The 27,123-nt window shown below is 37.0% G+C and overlaps 1 protein-coding gene across 1 annotated transcript in view; it reads left to right on the top strand.

Annotated features, from left to right (window-relative positions):
• Positions 1–27,123, top strand: part of PAPSS1 (3'-phosphoadenosine 5'-phosphosulfate synthase 1) — a 317,638-nt gene that overhangs the window by 219,070 nt on the left and 71,445 nt on the right. Inside the window, exons 8-9 of the mRNA XM_053703522.1 lie at positions 18,421–18,626; positions 19,461–19,596. Coding sequence (XP_053559497.1) covers positions 18,421–18,626; positions 19,461–19,596 — 342 coding nt within the window. The remainder of the gene's footprint in view (positions 1–18,420; positions 18,627–19,460; positions 19,597–27,123) is intronic.

Raw genomic sequence — 27,123 nt, 5'->3', positions numbered from 1 at the left:
TCCATCAACATCTAATACTCAGAGTGTTCCTGATAACATAAGAGATTTTGTTTCTAAATCCATTAAGAAGGCTATGTCTGTTATTCCTCCTTCTAGTAAACGTAAAAAGTCTTTTAAAACTTCTCTTTTTTCAGATGAATTTTTAAATGAACATCATCATTCTGATTCTGATAATGGTTCTTCTGGTTCAGAGGATTCTGTCTCAGAGGTTGATGCTGATAAATCTTCATATTTATTTAAAATGGAATTTATTCGTTCTTTACTTAAAGAAGTCCTAATTGCATTAGAAATTGAGGATTCTGGTCCTCTTGATACTAAATCTAAACGTTTAGATAAGGTTTTTAAATCTCCTGTAGTTATTCCAGAAGTTTTTCCTGTCCCTGGTGCTATTTCTGAAGTAATTTCCAGGGAATGGAATAATTTGGGTAATTCATTTACTCCTTCTAAACGTTTTAAGCAATTATATCCTGTGCCATCTGACAGATTAGAGTTTTGGGACAAAATCCCTAAGGTTGATGGGGCTATCTCTACTCTTGCTAAGCGTACTACTATTCCTACGGCAGATGGTACTTCCTTTAAGGATCCTTTAGATAGGAAAATTGAATCCTTTCTAAGAAAAGCTTACTTGTGTTCAGGTAATCTTCTTAGACCTGCTATATCTTTAGCGGATGTTGCTGCAGCTTCAACTTTTTGGTTAGAAGCTTTAGCGCAACAAGTAACAGATCATAATTCTCATAGCATTATTATTTTTCTTCAACATGCTAATAATTTTATTTGTGATGCCATCTTTGATATCATTAGAGTTGATGTCAGGTATATGTCTCAAGCTATTTTAGCTAGAAGAGCTTTATGGCTTAAAACTTGGAATGCTGATATGTCTTCTAAGTCTACTCTGCTTTCCCTTTCTTTCCAGGGTAATAAATTATTTGGTTCTCAGTTGGATTCTATTATCTCAACTGTTACTGGAGGGAAAGGAACTTTTTTACCACAGGATAAAAAATCTAAAGGTAAATTTAGGTCTAATAATCGTTTTCGTTCCTTTCGTCACAACAAGGAACAAAAGCCTGATCCTTCATCCTCAGGAGCGGTATCAGTTTGGAAACCATCTCCAGTCTGGAATAAATCCAAGCCGTTTAGAAAATCAAAGCCAGCTCCTAAGTCCACAAGAAGGTGCGGCCCTCATTCCAGCTCAGCTGGTAGGGGGCAGATTACGTTTTTTCAAAGAAATTTGGATCAATTCCGTTCACAATCTTTGGATTCAGAACATTGTTTCAGAAGGGTACAGAATTGGCTTCAAGAAAAGGCCTCCTGCAAAGAGATTTTTTCTTTACCGTGTCCCAGTAAACCCAGCGAAGGCTCAAGCATTTCTGAAATGTGTTTCAGATCTAGAGTTGGCTGGAGTAATTATGCCAGTTCCAATTCTGGAACAGGGGCTGGGGTTTTATTCAAATCTCTTCATTGTACCAAAGAAGGAGAATTCCTTCAGACCAGTTCTGGATCTAAAAATATTGAATCGTTATGTAAGGATACCAACATTCAAAATGGTAACTGTAAGGACTATCCTGCCTTTTGTTCAGCAAGGGCATTATATGTCTACAATAGATTTACAGGATGCATATCTGCATATTCCGATTCATCCAGATCACTATCAGTTTCTGAGATTCTCTTTCCTAGACAAGCATTACCAGTTTGTGGCTCTGCCGTTTGGCCTAGCAACAGCTCCAAGAATTTTTTCAAAGGTTCTCGGTGCCCTTCTGTCTGTAATCAGAGAACAGGGTATTGTGGTATTTCCTTATTTGGACGATATCTTGGTACTTGCTCAGTCTTCATATTTAGCAGAATCTCATACGAATCGACTTGTGTTGTTTCTTCAAGATCATGGTTGGAGGATCAATTTACCAAAAAGTTCATTGATTACTCAGACAAGGGTAACCATTTTAGGTTTCCAGATAGATTCAGTGTCCATGACTCTATCTTTGACAGACAAGAGACGTCTAAAATTGATATCAGCTTGTCGAAACCTTCAGTCACAATCATTCCCTTCGGTAGCCTTATGCATGGAAATTCTAGGTCTTATGACTGCTGCATCAGACGCGATCCCCTTTGCTCGTTTTCACATGCAACCTCTTCAGCTCTGTATGCTGAACCAGTGGTGCAGGGATTACACAAAGATATCTAAATTAATATCTTTAAAACCGATTGTACGACACTCTCTGACGTGGTGGACAGATCAACATCGTTTAGTTCAGGGGGCTTCTTTTGTTCTTCCGACCTGGACTGTAATTTCAACAGATGCAAGTCTTACAGGTTGGGGAGCTGTGTGGGGGTCTCTGACAGCAAAAGGGGTTTGGGAATCTCAGGAGGTGAGATTACCGATCAATATTTTGGAACTCCGTGCAATTTTCAGAGCTCTTCAGTCTTGGCCTCTTCTAAAGAGAGAATCGTTCATTTGTTTTCAGACAGACAATGTCACAACTGTGGCATACATCAATCATCAAGGAGGGACTCACAGTCCTCTGGCTATGAAAGAAGTATCTCGAATTCTGGTTTGGGCGGAATCCAGCTCCTGTCTAGTTACTGTGGTTCATATCCCAGGTATAGACAATTGGGAAGCGGATTATCTCAGTCGCCAAACGTTACATCCGGGCAAATGGTCTCTTCACCCAGAGATATTTCTTCAGATTGTTCAAATGTGGGACTTCCAGAAATAGATCTGATGGCCTCTCATCTAAATAAGAAACTTCCCAGGTATCTGTCCAGATCCAGGGATCCTCAAGCGGAAGCAGTGGATGCATTGTCACTTCCTTGGAAGTATCATCCTGCCTATATCTTTCCGCCTCTAGTTCTTCTTCCAAGAGTAATCTCCAAGATTCTGAAGGAATGCTCGTTTGTTCTGCTGGTAGCTCCAGCATGGCCTCACAGGTTTTGGTATGCGGATCTTGTCCGGATGGCCTCTTGCCAACCGTGGACTCTTCCGTTAAGACCAGACCTTCTGTCGCAAGGTCCTTTTTTCCATCAGGATCTCAAATCCTTAAATTTAAAGGTATGGAGATTGAACGCTTGATTCTTAGTCAAAGAGGTTTCTCTGACTCTGTGATTAATACTATGTTACAGGCTCGTAAACCTGTATCTAGGGAGATATATTATAGAGTCTGGAAGACTTTAATTTCTTGGTGTCTTTCTCATCATTTTTCCTGGCATTCTTTTAGAATTCCGAGAATTTTGCAGTTTCTTCAGGATGGTTTGGATAAGGTTTGTCTGCAAGTTCCTTGAAAGGACAAATCTCTGCTCTTTCTGTTCTTTTTCACAGAAAGATTGCTAATCTTCCTGATATTCATTGTTTTGTACAGGCTTTGGTTCGTATAAAACCTGTCATTAAGTCAATTTCTCCTCCTTGGGGCGCGATCCGATATAGATCGCAGTTTGCGGCGCAAGCGAGGGAACCGGCGTCGCCCGCAGTTTCAGCTCGCAACTCGAGCTATCCCATATATGGCGCCGTCAGATGCTAACGTGCCGTAAGTCTGACAAACCAGCGATGTCCAGAAATCTGCGCAAGTACAAATTTCTGGCGTCGCCAGTGACTTGCGGCACGTTAGAAACTGCCGGCGCCTATAAAACCTGACTAAAGTCTAAATCACCTGCACTGTCTAACACGCCTCCCTAACATAGCCCGACACGTCTAACACGCCTCCCTAACATAGCCCGACACGTCTAACCCTCTATCCGCTATCCCCCCTCACTAGCCTAACGATAAAATATGTATTAACCCCTTAACCGCCGCTACCTAATAAAGTTATTAACCCCTAAACCGGCGCCAGCTATATTAAATCTATAACCCCCTAAAGTGAGCCCCTAACACCGCCGCCATCTACCTTACCTACCCCCTAAAGTGAGCCCCTACCCCGCCGCTATCTATTTTAAAATTATTAACCCCTAATCTAATCCCCCTACCCCGCCGCCATCTATATTAAATTATTCAACCCCTAAAATACTAAACTATCCCTACCACTAAACCTAAGTCTAACCCTACAAATAGCCCTGAAAAGGGCTTTTTGCGTGGCATTGCCCCAAAGTAACAGCTCTTTTGCCAGCCCTTAAAAGGGCTTTTTGCGGGGCATGCCCCAAAGTAACAGCTCTTTTGTCAGCCCTTAAAAGGGCTTTTGGCGGGGCTTTGTCACAAACTAAACTGCTCTTTTGCCTACAATCTACATCCCCCTACACCGCGGCCACCTATAATAAATGTATTAACCCCTAATCTAATCCCCCTACACCGCCGCCAGCTATTTTAACTATATTAACCCTAATTATATTAGGGTTAATATAGTTAATATAGTTATTATATTATATATATTAACTATATTAACCCTAATTATATTAGGGTTCATCTAGTTAATATTGTTATTATATTATATATATATTAAGTATAATAACCCTATCTAACTCTAACATCCTAACTAAACTCTTATTAAAATAAATCTAATATTAATATTATTAATTAAAATATTCCTATTTAAATCTAAATACTTACCTATAAAATAAACCCTAAGATAGCTACAATATAATTAATAATTACATTATAGCTATGTTAGGGTTTATATTTATTTTACAGGTAAATTGTTAATTATTTTAACTAGGTCTAATAGCTATTAAATAGTTATTACCTATTTAATATCTACCTAGTTAAAATAATTACCCAATTACCTGTAAAATAAATCCTAACCTAAGTTACAAATACACCTACACTAATATTAATATTATTAATTAAATCAGCCAATCAGATTGAACTTGAATCTGATTGGCTGATTCAATCAGCCAATCAGATTTTTCTAACTTAATTCCGATTGGCTGATAGAATCCTATCAGCCAATCGGAATTCGGCGGACGCCATCTTGGATGACGTCATTTAAAGGTACCTCATTCGTCGTTCAGTCGTCGGCCGGGATGGATGCTCCGCGGTGGCGGAGCGAAGAAAGAAGATTGAAGATGCCGCTTCATGGAAGATGCTGCCGCAAGGAAGAAGACTTTGCTGCCGCTTGGAGGAAGACGTCGCCGGAGGAAGAATTCTTCTTTGCCGCTTGGAGCAAGACATCGCCCGAATCGGATGAGGAGTTCGGCCCGGTGTGGTGAAGACAAGGTAGGGAGATCTTCAGGGGGGTAGTGTTAGGCTTTTTTAAGGGGGGTTTGGGTGGGTTTAGAATAGGGGTATGTGGGTGGTGGGTTGTAATGGGGGGGGGGTATTGTATATGTTTTTAAATGCAAAAGAGCTGAATTCTTTGGGGCATGCCCCACAAAAGGCCCTTTTAAGGGCTGGTAAGGTAAAGAGCTTTGAACTTTTTTTAATTTAGAATAGGGCAGGGATTTTTTTTTATTTTGGGGGGCTTTATTATTTTATTAGGGGGCTTAGAATAGGTGTAATTAGCTTAAACATCTTGTAATCTTTTTTTTATTTTTTGTAATTTAGTGTTTGTTTTTTTTTGTAATTTAGTTTAGTTTAATTGTATTTTTAGATAGATATTTGTAGTTTATTTAATTTATTGATAGTGTAGGTGTATTTGTAACTTAGGTTAGGATTTATTTTACAGGTAATTGGGTAATTATTTTAACTAGGTAGATATTAAATAGTTAATAACTATTTAATAGCTATTAGACCTAGTTAAAATAATTAACAATTTACCTGTAAAATAAATATTAACCCTAACATAGCTACAATGTAATTATTAATTATATTGTAGCTATCTTAGGGTTTATTTTATAGGTAAGTATTTAGATTTAAATAGGAATATTTTAGTTTATAATATGAATTAGATTAATTTAATATACATTTAGTTAGGGGTGTTAGGGTTAGATAGAGTTAATATAGTTAATATAAATACTATAGTAACTATATTAACTATATTAACCCTAATATAATTAGGGTTAATATAGTTAATATATAATGTATATTATTAACTATAATATATCTAGGGTTAATATAGATAATATAGCTGGCGGCGGGGTAGGTAGATTAAATTAGGGGTTAATAATATTAATATAGCTGGCGGCGGTATAGGGGGATTAGATTAGTGGTTAATAATTTTTATATAGGTGGCGGCGGTGTAAGGGGTCAGATTAGGGGATAGATAAGGTAGATGGCGGCGGTTTTAGGGGTTCACATTAGGCGATAGATATATTAGGGATTTCGGGGGGGGATCGCGGTTGACAGGTAGCTAGACATTGCGCATGCGTTAGGTGTTAGGTTTTATTTAGCAGATCGCGGTTGACAGGTAGAAAGACATTGCGCATGCGTTAGGTGTTAGGTTTCTTTTCTAGTTAGTTTAGGGGGTTACAGGGCTCCAATAGTCAGCGTAAGGCTTCTTACGGCTGCTTTTTGTGGCGAGGTGAAAATGGAGTAAGATTTCTCCATTTTCGCCACGTAAGTCCTTACGCTGCATATTGGATACCAAACTGCGCTGGTTTGGTATACCTGCCTATGGCCCAAAAAACTACGGGCGACGGCAGAAATATACGCGCGTAACTTCTAGGTTACGCCGTATATGTGATACCAAACCAGCGTAAATATTGGCGTCGCCGGCTTTTGCGGGCGACGATTTTTATCGGATCGACCCCTTGGAGTTTGAATTTGGTTCTGGGGGCTCTTCAAGCTCCTCCGTTTGAACCTATGCATTCATTGGACATTAAATTACTTTCTTGGAAAGTTTTGTTCCTTTTGGCCATCTCTTCTGCCAGAAGAGTTTCTGAATTATCTGCTCTTTCTTGTGAGGCTCCTTTTCTGATTTTTCACCAGGATAAGGCGGTGTTGCGAACTTCTTTTAAATTTTTACCTAAGGTTGTGAATTCTAACAACATTAGTAGAGAAATTGTGGTCCCTTCATTATGTCCTAATCCTAGGAATTCTAAGGAGAAATCATTGCATTCTTTGGATGTAGTAAGAGCTTTGAAATATTATGTTGAAGCTACTAAGAATTTCCGAAAGACTTCTAGTCTATTTATTATCTTTTCCGGTTCTAGGAAAGGTCAGAAGGCCTCTGCCATTTCTTTGGCATCTTGGTTGAAATCTTTAATTCATCATGCTTATGTCGAGTCGGGTAAAACTCCGCCTCAAAGGATTACAGCTCATTCTACTAGGTCAGTTTCTACTTCCTGGGCGTTTAGGAATGATGCTTCGGTTGATCAGATTTGCAAAGCAGCAACTTGGTCTTCTTTGCATACTTTTACTAAATTCTACCATTTTGATGTGTTTTCTTCTTCTGAAGCTGTCTTTGGTAGAAAAGTACTTCAGGCAGCTGTTTCAGTTTGAATCTTCTGCTTATATTTTCAGTTTTTTTCTTTATGAGATTTAAACTTTATTTTTGGGTGTGGATTTTTTTCAGCGGAATTGGCTGTCTTTATTTTATCCCTCCCTCTCTAGTGACTCTTGCGTGGAAGATCCACATCTTGGGTAGTCATTATCCCATACGTCACTAGCTCATGGACTCTTGCTAATTACATGAAAGAAAACATAATTTATGTAAGAACTTACCTGATAAATTCATTTCTTTCATATTAGCAAGAGTCCATGAGGCCCACCCTTTTTTGTGGTGGTTATGATTTTTTTTTTTTTTTGTATAAAGCACAATTATTCCAATTCCTTATATTTATGCTTCGCACTTTTTTCTTATCACCCCACTTCTTGGCTATTCGTTAAACTGATTTGTGGGTGTGGTGAGGGGTGTATTTATAGGCATTTTGAGGTTTGGGAAACTTTGCCCCTCCTGGTAGGAATGTATATCCCATATGTCACTAGCTCATGGACTCTTGCTAATATGAAAGAAATGAATTTATCAGGTAAGTTCTTACATAAATTATGTTTTTCATATAACTGCATGTAATAGACACTACTATAAAGAATAAGATGCACAGATACTGATATAAAATCCAATATAAAATGGTTTTAAAACTTACTTAGAAGCTGTCAGTTTGGCTCTGTTGAAAAGGTAGCTGGAAAGCCCACTGCAAGTGGAAAATAAGACCCTCCCCCTTCTTTTGCATATGAAAAGACCCTTTACACAAACAGGAGCAAGCTGGAGAAGGTAGCTGACGGTATTCAAATAAAACTTTGGGGCTTGGTTAGGAGTCTGAAAATCAGAGCAATGTTCTTTAAAAATAAGCAAAATTATACATTTAAAAAAAAAAAAACTTAATGAGCTTTACAAATAGATCATCTACAAAACATTTATGCAAAGAAAAAATATCAGTGTATAATGGCCCTTTAAGGGAAAGAAATTGAAAATGGCCTTGTCCTTAAGGGGTTAAGAGACTTTCCAATTTACTTCCAATATCAAATTTTACACAGTCTTTTTGTATACACACTTCCTGAGGCACCAGGTTCTACTGAGCATGTGCACAAGTTCACAGGGTGTACGTATACTAGTCTATGATTGGCTAATGGCTGTCACATGATATGGGGGGATTATTTTGTCAGAAAAAAATCTACTGCTTATTTGAAATTCAAAGTAAGTGTTATTGCATTGTCTTTTTATAATGCACTTGTTACTTATGACATTCTACTGGATTTAGTGGTCCTTTAAAGAAACTATTTTTTTCTACAGTTTGGAATTTATCTTGTGTGTTTGTTACTACATTTTCCATTTGTTTAGGTTTTTTTCAGTCATCAGTACATTTTAGTTTATTCTCTTGTAATATAGTTAAATTAGTTTCATGTATTTATTTTCCCTTAAAGAAGAACTGTTTCCTTAAGACCTGTTGAGGAAGTACATAAAGTAACATGGCCGAATTTTCTTTTTAGACGTTATCAAGTGCTAACTTAGTTGATGTAGTTTAGAACAGACCAGTTCTTTAGTAGCTTCTGTAAGAGTTTAGGAGCTGCAATCAGATACCAACCACAACAGCATGTTATTGCAACCTGCTAGTTCATGAGCTGTTAAGGACTTCATTGATTCCCTGTTTTTCAGTGGATATGTTAATATAAACAAACTTGGCTTTATTTTGGGGAAGAATTCTATAATTGTAAGACTCCTAAATAAACAATACATGCCCTGTATAATCCAAAGGAGTGCAAGTTTCTAGCATATTATAAAGGTAACCCAAAGTTACTTTGTATAAAGTCTGGAGCCGAGTATGCAGAATAGTCAGTTCAGGGTAGGCACAGGTGCAAACTTCTGGTGTTCACAGAAACATTTTGTTGAGTAAAGTAGTAATCAAATTCATATACTTTATGGATTAAAGTAGTACAAAGGGGGCAAACACAAGGATTTGTTAGGAAAAAGCTCCACCAATCAAAATCCAGAAAGGCATCAAAACGCTGGAGCAGGTGAATGGGTTGGTCAAAGCCTAAGTCAAACCGGGTAAAGCAAAACAGGAATGACCGGAACATCATTATAGAGTAACCAAGTGCAAAATGTCGTCACTGCACATATTTAAAGGGACAATAAACCTAATTTTTTTCTTTCATGATTCAGATAGAGCAATTTTAAGCTGGCAGCTAAGAATTACATTCCTGCTTTTAAAATAAAGATAGCAAGAGAACGAAGAAAAATTGATAATAGGAGTAAATTAGAAAGTTGCTTAAAATGTCATGCTCTATCTGAATCATCAAAGAAAAAAATATGGGTTCAGTGTCCCTTTAAAGGGACAGTATACACTCATTTTCATATAACTGCATGTAATAGACACTACTATAAAGAATAAGATGCACAGATACTGATATAAAAATCCAGTATAAAACTGTTTAAAAACTTACTTAGAAGCTCTCAGTTTAGCTCTGTTGAAAAGGTAGCTGGAAAGCCCACTGCAAGTGGGAAATAAGACACTCCCCCTTCTTTTGCATATGAAAAGACCCTTTACACAAACAGGAGCAAGCTGGAGAAGGTAGCTGACTGTATTCTCATAAAACTTTGGGGCTTGGTTAGGAGTCTGAAAATTTGAGCAATGTTATTTAAAAATAAGCGCAACTATACCATTTAAAAAAAAAAAAAAAAAAAAAACTTTATGGGCTATATAAATAGATCATCTACAAAACATTTATGCAAAGAAAAAATGAGTGTACAATGTCCCTTTAAACTTTCTGCTCCCTTCTGCCGCCAAAACTCCTGCAAAGTCATTTGCAAAATACATTGTGCTATGTTAGTGTAGTTACTTCCCATAGAAGTAACATTAACTTCAGCAAGGTATCCTTAGTGCATCCAGTCTTGAGGACCACACTAACCTCCTGAGCCTTTCCCATTATCAGAACAGCAATATCACTTCTCACAACTCTGGATGCGCTAAAGCCGACATTATTTTCAACCTCCGGGACAGAAGTAGTGCCCTAACAAAAGACTGCACTAAGCCCAGACTTCCCCTTAAAGGGACAGTCTACTCCAGATTTTTTATTGTATAAAAGGATTAATAATCCCTTTATTACCCATACCCCAGTTTTGCATAACCAACACTGTTATATTAATATACTTTTTACTTCTGATTACCTTGTATCTAAGCCGCTGCAGACTGCCCCCTTATCTCGTTTGACAGACTTGCATTTTAGCCAATCAGTGCTGACTCCTAAATAACTCCATGGGAGCGAGCACAATGGTATCTATATGACACACGTGAACTAGCACTGTCAAGCTGTGAAGATTGTCAAAATGCTCTGAGATAAGAGGCAGCCTTCAAGGGCCTAGATATTAGCATATGAGCCTACCATGGTTTAGCTTTTAACACAGAATACCAAGAGAACAAAGCAAATTTAATGATAAAAGTAAATTGGAAAGTTGTTTAAAATGCCATATCTAAAACATGGAAGTTTAATTTTGATGAGACTGTCCCTTTAATGCTTCTCCTACATTAAGCAATATGCACAGAAGGTGTTAATGCTGGTAGAAAGACACTTTTTTTTTTTTAATCACAGCAGTTCACCTTTCTTGGAAGGAGCAGACTATTTGAGCCAAGGAGATATACTGCTTGGGGAACAGACCAGAGATTAAATCTTCAAGAACATTGTGTCTATATTAGCTGAGCAGTAAAATAGTTGATGGCATCGTAGAAATTATTTTTTTTTCTACCCATACACTTCTCCCAGGAAGCAGGAGAAAATGATGCTCTAAAGAACTCAGCTCTCACCTTTTGTCCCAAGTCATTCAGTATATAATCATACAGACCTTATATATTATGAACACTTTGTACCTCATATATGTGAGAACTAATGTAAGGAACGTATATCTCTTTACAGTCTGTGTTATTGCTTTTATTTATTTATTTTTATTTTTTTGGTAGAAATGTTATGTCATTAACTGATTACTGCTCATTGCTTCTTAAAGTGAATGTAAACTTTAATGAAATAAAGGCCAGTATCAAATAATAATCTTAAAAACAGGGGCACTTTAATTCATTAAAGTTTTCAAAGATGCTTATTTTTGTTAAATACTTACCTTTGCGTTATGGTAAACATAATGCCGATCCTCCACCCGCAGCTCCTGCTTTCTTTAGCAGAACAATGACAAATCCGACTTTCTCCAATCGTTGTGCGCCCCTTTAGGCGTCCAGCTTGTGGCGCAGTGCAATGATTGGAGGAAGCCAGATTTGTCATCTATGGATTAAAAAATAGTTTTGTGTACAATGTCCCTTTAACCTACTGACTTTTAAAGAGGGCTGCCTTTGTTCTCAATAAGTCACAGTCTTCCCTGGCGACCAATGGATAACTCTTGTTTCATTTTACATTTGCTAAATTAACCATATACTTGTTACCGTTTAAGTATAGCTGCCATTTTTAGTCAATGTTCGTGTTATGTCACCGGAGACATTGTCTTCAGTGAGATTGTAGTGTCATTTCCAGTTTCTGTGTGTTTGCTGCCACATTTAATTGCCACAATATTTTGACAGGCGTTAAATTAATAGAAGCAGTACGTATTTTAAATTGAAAGACAATAGTTTAAGTTTCTGAAACTGAAAAATATATTTTTTTTAAAGGCATGTGCGCCCAATATAGAAAGCCTTGATGCCCACTCATCCTATACAGGGAACATGTAATTATAGACTGCATATTTAACTGCCCAATTTATAGAGCAAAGAAGCAGGAAAAAATTGTCTACAACTAACCGTTTTGATTGTTAGCATTAGGAGGAAATGTCAACTTAACAAGTACTTTAATTGGAAGGAAATTTTTTGAAGCTGTTATTGAAGTTTTATTTGTTGCAACTTAAAGGGACATGAAACCCAATTTCTTTCTTTCTTGGCTTAGATATAGTATACAATTTGAAATCTACTTCTATTCTCTAATTTGCTTTATGTTCTTAGTATTTTTTGTTGAAAAACCAGCAATGCACTGCTGGGAGATAATTAACGCACTGGGTGAGCCAATAATAAGAGGCATAAATGCGCAGCCGCCAATCAACAGCTCATAAGCCTACCTAGGTATCCTTTTCAACAAAGGATACCAAGAAAACTAAACAAATTAGATAATAGAAGATTTTTTTGATTTTTTTTTAAAATAATATGCCCTATCTGTATCATGAAGGGGGGAAATTGTGTTTCATGTCCTTTTAATCTTCCTTCTAGTTTGCAGTTGATACATTTTACTTAGATCTCAGTTAGTCACTTAGGCTTCCTGATAGCAGAACATATCCACTTTTTTATCTCATGGATCCAGTATCCATATATGATGGATGGGGTGGTATAAAGTAGTGTTCAGAAGGAACCCCAAATACTTCACATATGCTTTTTCCTTGGTATTTCTTTGATGTCATGTGTGGTCACTGATATGCTTACAGTTCTGGTTCTGATATTGTACATTTTTCTTTGGCTGAGGTCTTTTTAATGAAAGTAAAAAAGGCTTGTGGTCAGACAGTGAGTGATCAGCACTATGGTGACCTGTTTTCTTCTGCAATGAAACATTTTATCTGTTGCATATATGTCAGGTAATACATCACTACCCATGACCTCATGGGCTGGGAACGTGATATGGCTTCTGTAGCAGTATTTCGGTTTAGCTTTTTTTTTTTTTTTTTTTTTTTTTTTTTTAAAAAACAAACTTAATTTGTTAGAAAAAGAAAAACATAATCTTTATGAAAATCTTTTAGCTTAGTATAATTTTTTTTTGTATTAGCACAGACATTTATTGGTTTACATTCTTGAAAATGAGCTGCTAAATTCGGAAGACGTTGGATACTCGCGACATTCAGCTCTTTTTGGAGCCAGATTTCCTCTTGGCAAACTGCAACACACTAAGATTTGTGCTAATCCAGATCTTGAAATTTTGCACTTTCACAAGAAGAAATCCGTCTGAATTATGCGAGCAGTGGCCGTCATTTAAATTCTGCAGCTAACGAAACTACCGAATGCACATCCCACTATTTTCAATGAGAGTTGCAACACTACATGTACCTTTTAGCCTAATTTGGACTAATCAGTTATATGTAGCTAATCACTCTTTGCAAAGTTGGCAATTGGTTTGCATGGTGCAGGCAATTATTTTAAATATTTGCTTTTAAAGGCACAGTCTACTTCAGTGTTTTTCAACCAGCGTGCCGTGGCACACTAGTGTGCCGTGAGAGATCCTCAGGTGTGCCACGGCAGACTGACAACAGTGTGACAAATTTTTTAAACTTTGCTTGTTTTTTACTCCCAGTGCAGGGGTAGTTTGTAGGAGGCATGGCATAACAGCACAATACATACAGTATGTGTGTGTTTGTGTGTATGTGTATATATATATATATATATATATGTTGTATTAGGCTACAATGTGTGATTTTTTTAAAATTTTGGGATGGTGGTGTGCCACAGGATTTTTTAATGTAAAAAAGTGTGCCACGGCAAAAAAAAGGTTAAAAATCACTGGTCTACTTGATATTTTTTATTGTTTAAAAAGATAGATAATCCATTTATTACCCCATTCCCAGTTTTGCATAATCAACACAGTTATATTAATACACTTTTTACTTCTGTGATTACCTTGTGTCTAAGCCTCTGCAGACTGCCCCTTATCGCAGTTTATTTGACAGACATGCAGTTTAGCCAATCAGTGCTTTACTTCATTGCTCATTAAAGGGACAGTGTACTGTAAAATTGTTTTTTTTTATTAAATGACTTGTTCTACCATGTGCAGAGTATAACATTTATGAGAAATTGCTCCTTTTGGGGCTTATTTTGTATATGAAATAGCTAGTGTTGTTATTTGAACCCACAACCCATTACAATGAGTTGAGCTTGCAGGGAAATCAGATTTCCTTCTTTTATCACTTTCTGTACACACTCCTGCTTCTTCTTCATAATTTTTCTGTCTGAATACCAAAGCCTGATAGTTAGACAGAACAATTGAAAATTAACATTTTATTGCTTATCTCTCCTACCTCCTACTGGGAGTGTAATTTCGTCTGCTGGCTAGGTTTACAGAGCTTCTCTATAGCCTATGCTTAAGTATAGACACTTTCAGTATAAGTAGGAATACCACAGGCAAAATCAACTATTTCAAATGCTGATATTGAGGTAAATTAGGTATTTTTAAACAACTGAATACACTCCAGCAGGTAAAATGGATCATTGTGTATAAATTAAAGGTGAGAACAAATTAGGATATACTGTCCCTTTAAATAAGCTTTAAATAAACTTTTGTGCTATGAGACTATACATTTAACCCTATAAATTTATGGCTGGATTAATTACTGAATAAACCCACAAGACATCCTTTACCTACAATTCTTTTTTTCCCCAACATTCGTTTTTATACCAACAGTAATTGGATGTCTTTAAGTAGATGCACATCTTTTTCTCTCAAAGAGCTCTTTACTTACAGCTGGGAATGGGCAGATGCTTGAAAAAATATTATTTTTTGCATGAGGTTGGATCTAAATGTCAAAAGCTTTGAAACTCTGTCACACTTTAGGTGTCCAACCTGTACATTTAGAATATATATGTATGTGTGTGTGTATGTATGTGTGTGTATATATATATATATATATATATATATATATATATATAATGTGTGTGTATATGTATGTGTTTATGTATGTGTATGTATGTGTTTATATATATATATATATGTGTGTGTGTGTGTATATATATATATATATATATATATATATATATATATATATGCGTGTATGTGTATGTGTATATATATATATATATATATATATATATATACACATACATACAGTGTGTGTGTATATATATATATATATATATATATATATATGTGTGTGTGTGTATGTTTATATGTGTGTATGTATGTGTGTGTGTGTGTATGTTTATATATGTATGTGTGTATGTATGTGTTTTATATTTGTGTGTGTATGTGTATATATATATATATATATATATATATGTATATATATATATATATTTGTATATATATTTCTTTTTAATGACACGATGAGTCCACGGATCATCTTAATTGCTAATGGGATATTCACCTCCAGGTCAGCAGGAGGCTGCAAAGAGCACCACAGCAAAGCTTTTAAATAGCTCCTCCCTTCCCTCTCACTCCAGTCATTCTCTTTGCCTACGTTAGTGCTAGGAAGTGGTAAAGTAAGGTGTTAAAAAAGATTCTTCAATCAAAAGTTTATTATTTTTAATGTAGTGCAAGATTGTGCTGCTTTGTCCTAGGGTGTAGGCGTAGTCCATGTCAGTCTCTTCAGTAGAGCAGTGGTAGCTTTAGAGCAATGGGAACTTGTGGGACATAATTCTCACTGCGCCTCCCATAGATTGTATGCTGCCCTGTTTGTCAAAGTCTGAGGGAGAATATACTCAGTACTTTTTGTTTCCACAGGCCAATGTGATGGAGAGGTCCTCGCAAGCCTGGTGAGCTGCCTTACTGCCGGGCAGATTTCTAAGGTAAGTGCTAAGTTTTATTTTCTGGGGATGTACACAGAAAAATTTGGCACTTTATTATATTCATGGACACAAGATGACATTGTACCTAGGGGTATTAAGTCATAGGGCAGTTATTGCAGGCACTGGGGACAGGAGAAGTGGCTCTTCTGTTAGGTTGGTGATTTCAACATGGTAGCTACTCCCAACGTCTTATTCTACTTCAGCAGCCGACCGGGAGATTAGCCTTGTTATGTATGCAAATGTCATAGCTCAGAATTTATGAGCTATACCTTGCTTAATAAACACTGTTATTCAAACGGCTTTATTTTTCTAGCCTTATTATTCATGAGTATGCCATTTCCTACTCCCGACGACTTTATTTACAATAATAGCTGTCTGGGAGGTTTAGCTTTTAAGAATTCGCCATGCTGATGTTATTCTCCCGACGGCTCTATTTTTAACAAGATTTTAGCCGCCCGGGATGTTTTTCTTGATACGCCCACGATGGGTGGAGCTAAGCTGCGCAACATTGCGCGCCTTTTTTCATAGCCCTAAGCCCGATGAATCTGAGAGAGATGGGAGGGTACCTCTGCTGCGTTAGGTCACGCAGCAGAGAGGCTTCTCATTACGTATTAATAATAAAGTTAAAGCATGTAAATAGTCTTCCATCCGGTGGCAAGCAAGCACCTCAGCATGTCTTATCTGAGGTCTGGGGATGGTCTGACTTAGAGTTTAAAGATTTATTTCTGGTAAAAATAAAACGGTTCATTTTACTATTTAAAGGCACAGTAACTTCCAATTTAGCTGATCAAGTTGTGCATACAGACGGTCCAAAAGGCCATTCAACATGTTAATTAACATATCCAAGTTAAATGGAATAGATGTAAAGCTAAATTAGGTTTTCTTCCTAAGGTTGTTTCCGATCGGAACATTAATCAGCAGATTCTTGTTCCTTCCTTGTGTCCTAATCCTTCTCAGAAGGAACGTCTTCTGCACAATTTGGACGTGGTCCGTGCTTTAAAGTTTTACTTGCAGGCGACTAAGGACTTTCGCCAGTCTTCTTCTTTGTTGTGGTTTTCTCAGGAAAGCGTAAGGGACAGAAAGCTACGGCTACTTCTCTTTCCTTTTGGCTGAAGAGTATCATACATTTTGCATTTGAGATTGCTGGACAGCTGCCCCCAGAGAGAGTTGCGGCTTTTCTATGAGGGTCGTTGCTTTTTCATGGGCATTCAAGAATGTGGCTTCTGTGGAACAGATTTGCAAGGCTGCAACTTGGTCCTCTCTTCACTCTTTTTCAAAGTTCTATAAATTTGACATTTTTGTTTCGGCTGAGGCCGCTTTTTGGAGAAAGGTTCTTCAAGCAGTGGTGCCTTCCGTTTAGGTTCCCTGTCTTGTCCCTCCCGTATCATCTGTGTACTCTAGCTTAGGTATTGAATCCCATTAGTAATTAAGATGATCCGTGGACTCATCGTGTCATTAAAAAGAAAAGAAAATTTATGCTTACCTGATAAATTTATTTATTTTTTGACACAAGTCCACAGCCCGCCCTGTTTTTGAAAGACAGGTTGTTGGTTTTTATAAACTTCAGACACTTCTGCACCTTGTTTTTTTCTTTCTATCCTTAACTTCGGTCGAATGACTGGAGTGGGAGGGAAGGGAGGAGCTATTTAACAGCTTTGCTGTGGTGCTCTTTGCCGCCTCCAGCTGACGAGGAGGTGAATATCCCATTAGTAATTAAGATGATCCGTGGACTCATCGTGTCAAAAAGGAAATACATTTATCAGCTAAGCATACATTTTCTTATATATATATATATATGTGTGTGTATATATATATATATATATATATATATATGTGTGTGTGTATATATGTATGTATAAATGTTTATGTGTGTGTGTATATATATATATATATATATATATGTATGTATGTATGTATATATATATATATATATATATATATATATATATATATATATATATATTAGTCCATGCATAAAGTGTGACAGCACCACACTACAGAAGCTTTGTTTAGAGGTGAAAAAGTCTTTCTTTATTGGGATATAACAACCTTAAAAACAGCGACGTTTCGGACCTACATGGTCCTTAATCATGCAATTGGAGTTTTGCTGATACTCCACAGTGACAGTGTATGAAAATACCTATGGGTATAGTGCTGGACTCTATCTGTTTATTTTTTATATATATATATATATATATATATATATATATATATATATATATATATATATATATATATATATATATATATATATATATATTTGCAAGCCCATTGGCATTGCTCCCACTGGAATGTGTTCATACTTCATCTTCTGGTTTTTATTCCAGATCAGAAGATTTGCTAGAAAATATTACTTTTTACTGAGAAAAGCAGATGTGGTATTTTTGTTTAGCATTTGTAAATGGGTTAGATTATTTATATTAGCTAATATGATTCTGATTGTAATGGTTCGTTAAACTCTAAAATAGTATAATTACTTTGTGTGATTACTTGCATGAATTGTGTGTGTTATTTGGCTGTCCTATAAAATCATTTAGTATGTTTTTTTTAATTAATATTAAAGTACAGTTATTCTGCTTTTGGCTATTATGAAATGTGTCACTTTATTTTGTAAAGGGGGAGTGATCAATTTGTCAGTGCCAATTGTGCTGACTGTGAATAATGATGATAAGCAGAGACTTGATGGATGCACAGCATTTGCTCTTGTATATGAAGGAAAGCGAGTTGCCATTCTGCGTCATCCAGAGTTCTACGAACATAGGAAAGAAGAACGCTGTGCCAGGCAATGGGGGACAACTTGTAAAGAACACCCATACATTAAGGTCACATTCTGCTTTTTAATTTATTTTTTAATATAAAGAGATTTTGAGTAATTGGTTTTTAAAATGTATGAGTAATAGATTACAAAGTTTAAAAATGCTGTAGATAGAAAATACTTTACTGCGACTGCATTCATAGATATTAAAGGGACAGTAAAGTCATAATTAGACATACATGATTTAGACAGCATACAATTTTAAACAACTTTCCAATTTACTTCTATTATTTAACTTGTGCCCTGCTCTGGTTATCCTTTGCTTCTTCTAAGCTTTCCTAGAGAAACCTTTCAGCAAAGATCCTAGGTTCTAGCTGCTGATTGGTGGCTACATATATATATATCGATTGTCATTGGCTCATTCGTGTTCAGTTAGAAACCGGTAGCGCATTGCTGCTCCTTCAACAAATGATACCAAGAGACTAAAGCAAATTTGATAATAGATGTAAACCGGAAAGTTGTTTAAAATTGTATGTTCTACCTAAATCATGAAAGAAACGTTTTGGGTTTCATGTCCCTTTAATAATATCAGTTCACAAGCTAATTATCTCTTGCTGTTTTGGAAGTGATTGCAGCAGGAATTCACAATTTTTGACTTTAGTGCTCACTTTTTAAGTTTGTTAGTAGCTTGTAAATGAGTCGCTATCCTACTTTGTTTTGTACCTTTTTTGTTTTCCATCTTGATGTTATGTAGTAGTTTATTAAGACTTAAAACATTCTAAGAGTATGTAGTAGTTTATTAAAACTTAAAACATTCTAAGAGCTACCAAAATCTAATGGACCGAATTCTTCTTTTCCTTGAAAGACTGTTTCATAGTTATGTCTTTGTTTTATTTTTCAGATGGTGATGGAGAGTGGTGAATGGTTGGTTGGAGGAGATTTGCAGGTCCTAGATCGAATTTATTGGGGTGATGGGTTGGACCAGTACAGACTCACACCTGCTGAGCTGAAGCAAAAGTTTAAAGACATGAATGCTGGTGAGTTTTATTAAATTACTAAGGACAATTAGTCTAGTTTGTAAGTTTAGAAATGTTTCTTTTAGTACAAAATGTAAGTGATATTCCATTAAGAAATTATTCCTCCTGGAGTTGTTCAGTTGTTACCTATTTAGAGTAAAACTAAGTAAGCTGGAGCGCTCTTGCTTTAGAAGTGTTTATTATTCTACACAGATGAAAAAATAAATGAAAAACCCTCACAGTATAGCACACTTGCTACTGCAAGGTTTCAGCAACCCTGTGATAGTTGTAGGGCTCCTAATATGTGACTTATCACAACACAGAGGCCTCCCCTCTATGCTTCAGAGGATAATATATGGGTTTCCCAAGAGAATCCATGTGGCTGACTCTGATTGTTCTCTCTTTGAGTTGCCCCCAATACTATGTGATCCAGCTGGATCAACCAGTATCAGGGGGTCACCTTTTTAACTGTTTACTTTATCAAGTTTCTTTTCAAGATGGTTTATTCCTGCCCTGAAATACACCTTGGGAATCAGGGTTTATGTTCTTTTTAAAAGGACATTAAACACTAAATACATTTCATGCACATGTGCAAACACATCAGCCCTGGAATACATTGAAAGTTAGATTTTAACATGGCAGCACCTATTTCTAGAGAAAGGATTTGATTACATTTATGGCACATGTAGCTTAGGGCAGGGAAGACCATCTCCGCCTTTCAGGGCCACAAGCTGGTTTCTATTTAAAAGAACATTTTTTTTCTATTATGATTCATATAGACCATACTAGTACTACTAGTATCAAATTTGCTTTAATCTTTTGGTATGGAGCAGCCATTAGCTACTGGGAATTAGCTGAACACATCATGTGAAACAATGACAAGAGGCATATATGTGCAGCTAGCTCACTGTAGTTCATTGCTCCTCCTGACTTTACCTAGGTATGCATTTTAACAAAGGATATCAAATGAAAAAAGCAAATTTGATAATAGCAGAACATTGGAGTTTAAAATTGTATGCTATATCTAAATCATGTGGGGGTTTTTTTTGTGGTTTGTTTTTTCTATACCTTTTTTTGCCCATGAATTATACATGTATCAGCTCAGGAACGCTCACAGGCAATGAAGAGCCAATACTAGAGTGAACTGGGACTGTAGAAAGTGTTGATGTTAGCAGTGATTTTGCCTATTTCAGAACAAAGGAAGATAACCTCTTTATAATGTCTCGTAAAGGCACATAAATAGAATAGAAAGTACTTTTCTATATATTTGATACACCTCAGCTGTGTAGTCTGTGGAAACACATTAAGTGGAAGCAAATCAATGTCCCAGTAAAGCCTGAAATCAGGGACGAAACTACAAGGGGTGCAGAGTTCGCAACTGCAACTGGGCCCCTGAGGGTGGGGGCCCAGCTTAAAAAATAATAAAAATAAAATAAAAAACGTTGACCTGCCACTGCCTGCACTAATATCATGTGAGTGTGACATGATGCTTTACTAGTGTTTCTGGCTACAGGGGTTAGGGATTCTGTTTTACCCATTGGTGTTTGTGTGTGTTTATGTATGTATGTGACTGTGTGTGTATTTATGCGTGTGTGTGTGTGTGTGTATGTTTGTGGAACCAGCAAATTACAGACCTTTTTACTACAGCATGGGGGACAGGGGGTAAACAGTACCACTATATACAGTATGGGGGGGGCTGGACCATGCCACTGATTACTGTGGTCACTTTATAAAGTACTGGGGTGGGTAGGGTCAGGCCAGCTATCTCACCGGTAGATTACAGACTGTGGGCGCGATCCGATATACGGCGCAGGTTTCGGCTCAAGCGTGGAAACCTGCGCCGCCCGTAGTTTCAGCTCGCACATCGAGCTATCCCATATACGGCGCCGGCAGTTGCTAAAGTGCCGTAAGTCTGACAAACTAGCGATGTACAGAAATCTGCGTAAGTACAAATTTCTGGAGTCGCCAGTGACTTACGGCACTTTAGAAACTGCCGCCACATAAAAAAACTGACTAAACTACTAAATCTCCCGTTACTGTCTAACACGCCTCCCAAACATAGCCCGACACGTATACCCTTCTATCCGCAATCCCCCCTCTCACTCCTAATAATAAATATATTAACCCCTAAACCACCCCTCCCGGACCCCACCGCCAGCTACATTAACTATATTACCCCCTAATATGATCCCCCTACACCGCCGCCACCTATTTTAACTATATTAACCCCTAATGTGAGCCCCCTACCCCGCCGCCACCTACATTATATGTACTACCCCCTAATCTGACCCCCTTACACCGCCACCACCTATATTAAAATTATTAACCCCTAATCTAATCCCCCTACACCGCCGCCACCTATATTAAATATATTAACCCCTAATCTAATCCCCCTACACTGCCGCAACCTATGATAAATGTATTACCCCCCTAAAATACTAAAGTGTCCCTACACTGCATTGCCCCAAAGTAATCAGCTCTATTACCAGCCCTTAAAAGGGCCTTTTGCGGGGCATTGCCCAAAAGTAATCAGCTCTTTTACCTGTAATCTGACCCCCCTACACCGCCGCCACCTATATTCAATATAGCTGCAAGCAGCGATAGAGGTGGCCATGCGCATCGACATTGCAATGGCATACAAGCAACTAAGTCACAATATTAAGCTTTATAGAAGTTTTTACAATTCTAACATTAGCAGTTGGAAAGAAAACACATTTTCGAAATTTTTGCGTTTTTCAAGATGGCTGTCCCACCATATGACCAATACTTTGATCACGATCAGATGTAACTCTAGGTGACAATATATGGTTATACAGCAAATTTCACTGCTTTAACATAAGCAGTTGGAAAGAAAACACATTTTCGAAATTTTCACGTAAACCAATATGGCTGCCACAGCTTGTGACCAATTCCTTCAACATGAACAACTGTGACTCTAGGTCACAATATAAGGTTATACAGCAAGTTTCACAGTTCTAACATAAGCAGTTGCAGAGAAAATAGATTTTCGAAATATTCGCATAAAACAAAATGGCTGCCAGATCACATGATATACAGCCTCCATATTATGCATAATAGTCACCATAGATGTCAATAAACATGGCAAAAATGAAGCATATTTGTAACACCTTTTTTGTTTTATTATTAATTTAAAAATATAGCGTTTTTGAGCAATTCAAAATGGCTGCCAAACCACATGACCTATCAATTTCTCTTGAACAAATCTGAATGTTAGTCATAAGATAACTCTGTAAACAAAATTTCAAGTGTGTGCCTTATGCGGTTTCAGAGAAGATTTTTATAGTTTTTAAAAACAGCTGATACAAAACAAAATGGCCTCCAAGCTATGCAATGTATGGCTTTCAAATTGCACATACTAATGCTCACTATAGACCTCTACAATTTGCAGAAGTTTCATGAAAATTTGCAAATGTTTTATTTCACGAAGGCGACTGCGCAATGCGAATTTTAACTGCAATATCGTCTTTAAGGGTTATGACTATGTGTAATCATGTGTCTATTACACTGTAATATTGTTAAATATTGTAAAACTAATGTATAAAGTTCAAAATTACGCAATTAAATGGCGATAAAAAGGTTAATGTCTCACAGCAGCCATGTTCATTATGGAAAAATCACAATTTTAACAAACTTGGTAGAGAACCTTGCAAGGAGCATATGTGCAAAATTACGCTTTATTATACTAAGCGCTTTAAGAGAAGAAGATGTTTAAAGATTTGCGCAAAATGCAAGATGGCGGCTACATCATGTGACCAAGGCACTTCTGTTGAGCAATGGCAAATCTAGGTCATAGCAGCACTAAGCACAGCAAGTTTTAAAGTTGCAACATAAGCAGTTCCAGAGCTGAAGATTATTAAGCAGTTCTCGAAATTTGTCGCAAAAAACAATATGACTGCGTAACTTTATGACCCATGAGTTCAATATTGCATGAGATGTAGCAGAGCAATAGGCTGTATCAGAATACCTGATTTCAAGAGTTAAGCATAAGTAATTTGTGTTTTCTGAGCAATTAACTCAAAAGAGGCAGTATTGAATTACAAATAATTACGATAAACATAAAACCGATATTGCTTCCGCATCATGTGACTGATTCTCTCCTAATGAGCAATTGTGAATCTAGGTTACAATCTAAGACTGTACAGCAAATTTCACAGTTCTTACATAAGCGGTTGCAGAGAAAATAGACTTTCGAAATTTTTGCGTAAACCAAGATGGCTGCCCGATCGTAAGATATACAGCCTCCATATTACGCACAATAGTGCTCACTATAGATGTCAATAAACATGGCAAAAATAAAGCATTTTTGTAAAACGGTTTTTGTTTTATTATTAGTTTAAATATATCATTAAGCAATTTTGAACAATTCAAAAAGGCTGCCAAACCACATGACCTATCAACGTCTCTTGAACAAATCTGAATGTTAGTCATAAGATAAGTCTATAAACAAAATTTCAAGTCTGTCCCATAAGCGGTTTCGGAGAAGAAGATTGTTATATTTTTTTAAAATGGCGCATACGAAACAAAATGGCCACCAAGCTATGCAATGTATGACTTTCAAATTGCACATACTAATGCTCACTATAGACCTCTACAATTTGCAGAAGTTTTATGAAAATTTGCAAATGTTTTATTTCACGAAGGCGAAATAAGAATAAGAGCTAATGTAATTCTATTGGCTATTCTAATCAGCCAATAGAATTACAGTAGCTCTTATTCTATTGGCTATTCAAATCAGCCAATAGAATTAAAGTAGCTCTCATCCGATTGGCTGATTTGAATTTGAAGGCTCAAATCAGCCAATAGGAATTCAAGGGACTCCATTTTTAATCGCGTACCTTGAATTCCTATTCAGTGTACGGCGGCGATCGTATGAAGAGGATCCTCCACGCTCCATGGCTCTGGTCTGCAGTTCCAGCGTCGCCGATCTTCAGTTCCTGCATCGCCGGTCTTCAGTTCTAGAAAGGACGGTCTTCAGCTCCGCAGTCATCTGTCTTCAACTCCTCCGCGCCGGCTGGTTCCTGGAAGAAGAAGAGGTCGCCACCTGGAAGAAGACTTCTCCGCCTGGAACAGGACCTTCTCCGACGGTCTTCAGGACAGGTAAGGACCACTTGGGGGTTAGACTTAGGTTTTTTTTAAGGGGGGATAGGGTGGGTTTTAGAGTAGGGGTGTGTGGGTGGTGGGTTGTAATGGGGGGGGGGTTGTTCTTTTTTCCACAGGTAAAAGAGCTGATTACTTTGGGGCAATGTCCCACAAAAGGCCCTTTTAAGGGCTGGTAATAGAGCTGATTACTTTTTGTAATTTAGTTTAGGGTAGGGATTTTTTTTATTTTGGTGGGCTTTGTTATTTTATTAGGGGGCTTAGATTAGGTGTAATTAGCTTAAAATTCTTGTAATTTTTTTATTTTTTGTAATTTAGTGGGGTTTTTTGTAATTTAGTTTAGTGTATTTAATTATATTTTAGTTTAGATAATTGTAGTTTATTTAATTAATTTATTGATAGTGTAGGTGTATTTGTAACTTAGGTTAGGATTTATTTTACAGATAAATTGGTAATTATTTTAACTAGATAGCTATTAAATAGTTATTAACTATTTAATAGCTATTGTACCTAGTTAAAATAAATACACAGTTACCTGTAAAATAAATATAAATCCTAAAATAGCTTCAATGTAATTATTAATTATATTGTAGCTATCTTAGGGTTTATTTTATAGGTAAGTATTTAGTTTTAAATAGGAATATTTTACTTAATGATATTAATATTATTTAGATTTATTGCAATAATAACTAAGTTAGGGGTGTTAGGGTTAGATAGGGTTAATATATATAATATAATAACTATATTAATTATATTAACCCTAATATAATTAGGGTTAATATAGGTGGCGGCGGTGTAGGGGGGTCAGATTAGGGGTTAATATATTTAATATAGGTGGCGGCGGTGTAGGAGGATTAGATTAGGGGTTAATATATTTAATATAAGTGGCGGCGGTGTAGGGGGATTAGGGGTTAATATATTTAATATAGGTGGCGGCGGTGTAGGGGGGTCAGATTACAGGTAAAAGAGCTGATTACTTTTGGGCAATGCCCTGCAAAAGGCCCTTTTAAGGGCTGGTAATAGAGCTGATTACTTTGGGGCAATGCAGTGTAGGGACACTTTAGTATTTTAGGGGGTAATACATTTATTATAGGTGGCGGCGGTGTAGGGGGGATTAGATTAGGAGTTAATAATTTTAATGTAGGTGGCGGCGGTGTAGGGGTTAAGCACTTTATTAGGGATTGCGGCGGGGGATTGCGGTTGACAGGTAGACAGACATTGAGCATGCGTTAGGTGTTAGGTTTTATTTTGCTGGTAGTTTAGGGAGTTACGGGGCTCCAATACTCAGCGTAAGGCTTACTACGCCTGCAATTTGTGGCGAGGTGAAAATGGAGTAAGATTTCTCCATTTTCGCCACGTAAGTCCTTACGCTGTATATTGGATACCAAACTGCGCGGGTTTGGTATACCTGTCTATGGGCCAAAAACTACGGCCGAAGGCAGAAATATACGAGCATAACTTCTAGGTTACGCCGTATATAGGATACCAAACCCGCACAAAATTTGGCGTCACCGGCTTTTGTGGGCGACGCTGCATATCGGATCGGGCACTGTGTCACTAACTCACAGTCACTATATACAGTACTGGGGGGTTAAACAGTGTCACTTTATACAGTAATAGGGGGTCAGACCATCTCACAGACTGTGGGCACAGGGTACCTCCTTTTGCAGACATGTAATCTGATTCACATTATTTTTTTTGTGTTAAATGTAAAAATATATATATATATATATATATATATATATATATATATATCTCAAATTTACATTTTTTTGGGGTAGGGGGTGGGGTCTTAGATTCTTGCACCTGGGCCCTGTGGTTTCTAGTTACGCCTCTGCCTGGAATGTTGGTGACCCTCAGCAACTCTGTTTTGCCAGCTCTCATTGCCTTTAATTCAGAGCTTTGCTTTTCATTTCTGACAAACAGTGGTGTGTAAATTTGCTGTAAGTTTATCGTGTGCATCACTCAACCACTCACAATATATCTTGGGGACTTTTCATGGCTACTAGAGCAACTAAACGTTAAACTTTTCCGAATGTAGATTAAAGGGACAGTCTAGTCAAAATTAAACTTTAATTGTTCAGATAAAGCATGTCATTTTAAACAACTTATCAAACTTGCTTTGTTCTTTTGGTATTCTTAGTTGAAAGCCAGACCTAGGTAGGTTTATATGCCAATTCATAAGCTCTTGGAGGCCACCTCTTATCTGAATGCATTGACAGTTGCATAGATAACATTGTGCTCATGCCTATGGAGTTACTTATGAGACGACACTGGCTTGTCAATTAACTGAAATAAGGGGCAGTCTGTAGAGGCTTAGGTACAAGGTAATCACAGAGGTAAAAAGTATATTAATAGAGCCATGTTCAGTATGCAAAACTGGGGAATGGGTAATAAAGGGATTATCTATCTTTTTAAACAATAACAATT

This window comes from Bombina bombina, chromosome 2, assembly GCF_027579735.1.
Source record: "Bombina bombina isolate aBomBom1 chromosome 2, aBomBom1.pri, whole genome shotgun sequence".
In the NCBI taxonomy this organism is placed as follows: domain Eukaryota; kingdom Metazoa; phylum Chordata; class Amphibia; order Anura; family Bombinatoridae; genus Bombina; species Bombina bombina.
This window is presented reverse-complemented; position numbering and strand designations above follow the sequence as displayed.